Source organism: Limulus polyphemus, unplaced genomic scaffold, assembly GCF_000517525.1.
Source record: "Limulus polyphemus unplaced genomic scaffold, Limulus_polyphemus-2.1.2 Scaffold364, whole genome shotgun sequence".
Classification (NCBI taxonomy): domain Eukaryota; kingdom Metazoa; phylum Arthropoda; class Merostomata; order Xiphosura; family Limulidae; genus Limulus; species Limulus polyphemus.
Genome location: NW_013665974.1, coordinates 538,534 through 542,840, shown reverse-complemented (window position 1 = coordinate 542,840; position 4,307 = coordinate 538,534). Strand labels below are relative to the sequence as shown.

Genomic DNA, 4,307 nt, shown 5'->3' with positions numbered 1-4,307 from the left:
AATTTTCCTTATATTGGTGCCAGGCCAGTAGTCTTCAGATATATCAGTATACTTCTAGTTGATTGCTTATCAAAATGTCAATTAGACTTAAATAAGATCCAAAACTCGAGCAATTTCGAATATTTGACTATTCTTTGTTCTCCTGAAGAAGAATAGTCAACTAATCGAAAGCGCTTGAGTTTTGGGTCTCATTTTAAGTCTATTACACTTTATATGTGATCTTTTGTGCTAACTCTTTTATCAAAATATCAATTGTAAGACAAAGATTTGTTAGACTAAGAATACATTAAGTACTTATTCAGTTTTAAATTTGATTGACTGAAGTCTGAACTCTTTATTTTTATATTTACTATGACAGTTTTCAAACTGTGGTTAACCAGTTCTTCACATCATTTTTTATAACTTTTTTGTTTTAATAACCAGATTGAGATTTGAACTTAAATTGTTCCACAACTTTAGAAAATTTGCTTCAGTGTACAGTTATAAAACTAAAAAAAACAAAGACAGGACAAGTTAAAAATACTGGTTGGAATCCAGTAACCCAGAGTACAAATTCATATATTGTAGTTTAAACACAATTATTTTGTCAACATGATGTTTTTAAAGTAAACTGTTCAAAAAGCATAGCACTGTCATTTTTTATTTTTTGTTAACTATGATAATAATAATAAGCAGCTATGGGACATTATTTTCACTAAAATATTTAGACCACATTCATATTTATTTTTACCTGGTGTAAATTTAAAAAGCAATTAAGAGAGACTTTAGAAAATGCATGTCACAGGTTCTTTGCCATAACCTGGCTTACAAATATTTAGTGTTTTTTAATGAAGCTAAAAATGACTTCACAGTTTTTTGTACATATGAATTTAGCTGTGAGAAGGAAAAGGTAATTTGAGTAGTGTATAGATAACTAATTAATCAATATTTTAATATATATGGCCTATAATAATGGGTGATTACAGCTAAAATCATATGTTGTAGTCAGTGTTCGTTTATCCTTACAGTCTCATCGTTATAGATGTTTTCAAATCCTCTAAATCTTTGGGGCTATTCTGATAGACATTTCCTTTGAGGAAACTCTACAACCAAAAACCTAATTTTATCGTATCTGGGGAACTCAACTGTCATTTTTCTATGAACAAATGGCTTACAATTCTGTCTACATTGAAAATTTCTAGAAGACCTGTGTTGTTGAAAGTGTTTTTCTATAAAAAAAAAAAACAATTTAAGCATGCAGTCATATATGTTTTTGAAATACCTTGTTTCATGTACAGACTTTCCTGAATGAAACTTGAGCTCTTAGTTGTGCTTCTTAGTGAAATTTTATTTCCATAGGTCAAGTATTTGTAAAAGATAATCATCTTAAATATGTGGGTTTCCTTTTAGGAACACCATGTGATATACATAGGCTGGTTTTTAGGATGACTTTGTAATTTCTAGAATGATAAAACTGCCAATGGTGGCTTAAATATTAATGTTAGTAAGTTTTTGAAACTGGGGCATTGTCTTATGAAAGCTTATTTTGGTCATAAAATTGTAAAATGTTGTACTTTTCACTAATCTTCTGCTGTAGCCTGGGGTTCAGTTTTTGCTACTTCAATAATTAGAGAGCATTGATGAACAAATGGCTTTTTTAACTTGTTCATTCTTAAATATAAACAAAGAAACTTAGTTTCTATAAAGATTTTATTTTATAATGATGCTTCTCTGTTCTCCAAAAATTCAAAATATAATGAACTGTACCAATTTTTTTCAGTTTTACATGCAGAACAGAAGAACATATTAGCTTATTAAAATTCAGATCATCCAAATGAAATATTCAGATAAAACTTTATTTTCCATTATTTTGTTTAAGAAATTTTAGTAATGAGATCAAAGAAATGACTAGACTGTGAATTTGGCTTGTTACTGCATAATATATGATGAGGAGAGTTATTTCAGATGAAATACGTGGAAATAGCTAATTTAATGCTAAAATTTGTTGTTTTGAGCCTTAAAAGGCTAAATGAAGACTTCTATTCAAACAAAATTGTCTAATGTTTTAACATTCAAGTAGTAAAATAATTACAGAAATGAGGACTTGTGTACTATTTGACAAGGTTATTTCAGTTCTTGACAAAATGAGCTTATGGGTAGAAAAGTCTGTAAAAAGATTTATTTTTGTATATTTTTTTATTTTTACACCATGTCTTTTCTCATCCACTTTTTCTTTGTTTTATAATATAGTAAGTTTTTCAGTTAGATATATTGTTAAACATTAATTTTTTTAATTTACATTTGCATACATATATTATTAAAGGTCTTTCCACTTTGTGCTTAAAACTATAATACTGGTTGATTTAGTATCCATCTGAAAAATAAATTGTGATAATGGCTTGAGAACTTTTAGAATAGTCATTCATCCTGCAGGAAGAAGGACATAAAATTTTTATTCATCATTTTCCAATTTTAATTGTTGTATAAAAATGATTAGAGGGGTCCCAGAAATTGCTTAAATGAATGATCTATTTATAACATTGGCCCATTTATGAATGTGCCAACCAATATCATGTAAATATGATACACGTCATGCACAAAAAACTAATAACTGAGCAGTTTTGTAACCTTTCATTCCAAATAAGGTTGCATAAACAAAGAATCCATAAGAGTAGAATATTCTAGAGAAAATGCAAAAGGATGGCATGTCCAAAGGTGTACAGAGCTGTTATGAAATAAGTGCACTTGCTCTCGGTCATCAAAGCTGGGATGCAATGCTAAGGATAATACTCCTCCAGTACAGATATTTTGTAATTATTGATAAATTAAGCATTGGGTTCACAAAATTTCAGATATTTTGTACTCAAAATTACAATATTTCAGCATCATGGATCTTAAAGCAGAATCATGGTCCTAACTACTACTGCACTTGGTAATAGCATCCAGAGCCTAGACTGTGAGATACATACCTATATAACAAGAAAGTGATGGTTTAATGATGAATAGAAAGAAAAGAAGGTATTTATTGAAATCTACCCATTTATTTTTAGCCACCAAATTACTCCACAGTTGAGTTAACTTTAACAAGTTAATACAATGTGCTTTCTGATGAGTGCATGAAAAAAGTCAACTTGCCATTATTCATCCACTATTTGTATATAAGAAGATGAGTGGAATTTTTAAAAGTCCATACAAACATTTTACTTCATAAGATTTAAAAAATCTTGACCTTGTAAATAATTATCTGAGTGGTATTACTTCTAAGTTGTAGGCACAAAAAAATGTATGTGCATGTAACTATAGAAAACATGATTTTTAGATGAAGAAAATATGTCTGTTCATCAAGCATGTAATTGGAATTCCATTCAGAAGATTTTTTTATATTTTCTATTGTCAACCTTTTTGTAAATTATGCTTGTGTAGGCCTAGTTGAAACAGCATGCCCTACTACATGAATGAAGTCCATCCTGACTATACCGCAGCATCAGGCCTTCTACAGCATCTCAGCAATGATGAACTAAAACGTCTATTAAATGAAGACCAGGAATTGGATGGAATGGCTAAAGATTTAGAACAGGTGAACTTTGCATATAATATTTTTATATGTAAATATATAGTTTGTTAAATATTGGTTAAAATACAAATAGTAATATTCACATGTTCATACATTACTTTTTATGATCACCCAGGGCTTTGGATTTAGTGTTGTGATTTTATTTTTTCTGGTTCCAAAACTATTTTGGTAATCCAGGTGAGACTGTGAAATTCTGAAATCAAATTATTGTCTTATATAATTATAAACAAGTGCATAGATACTAATTTACCTTTCAATTATTTTTTGGAAGTGATACAGTTCAACATTTGGTATTTCAAGCACAACTGTGGTTGAAACTCGTTCATTTTACCCATGTCAGCCAGTGCAGAATACGAAATCTCAATTACCACAATTGTATTTGTAATAGTTAGGTCCGAAAACTAGAAAGTGTGACACTTTTGTTCTGTTTAATGAGAGTATATTTAGTTTTTATTAATATACCTTAAAATAATTATTTGGAAATATTTTAGATGGAAAGGAATGGTTGTTCCAACAACCAAGTTATATATATAAAGAGTTGGTGGAGAATTACCACTGACTCTCTTTACAGCACAGATAGTTTTTTTTATTCCGGGGTATTGGCAACTAAACTACATCAGCAAGAAGCACTATTCCACATTTAATATGTAGATTGAAACAATGTTAGATCAAATATAGAAAAAAAAATCATTTTATAATAAAATACCATGGCAGCCTTTTATACATACACACAAACACATATATATATATATAC

General features: G+C 29.2%; 1 protein-coding gene across 4 annotated transcripts in view; it reads left to right on the top strand.

Annotated features, from left to right (window-relative positions):
• The window catches only part of LOC106457713 (vacuolar protein sorting-associated protein 37B-like), a 41,306-nt gene that overhangs the window by 7,587 nt on the left and 29,412 nt on the right, over window positions 1-4,307 (top strand). For 3 of the 4 annotated variants that reach the window (XM_013917160.2, XM_013917159.2, XM_022383719.1), the window contains exon 2: window positions 3,403-3,556. In XM_013917160.2, coding sequence (XP_013772614.1) covers window positions 3,419-3,556 — 138 coding nt within the window. In that variant the 5' untranslated portion in view covers window positions 3,403-3,418. Of the gene's footprint in view, window positions 1-2,862; window positions 2,998-3,402; window positions 3,557-4,307 lie in introns of all 4 variants that reach the window. The other variant, XM_022383718.1, reaches the window with a different exon arrangement.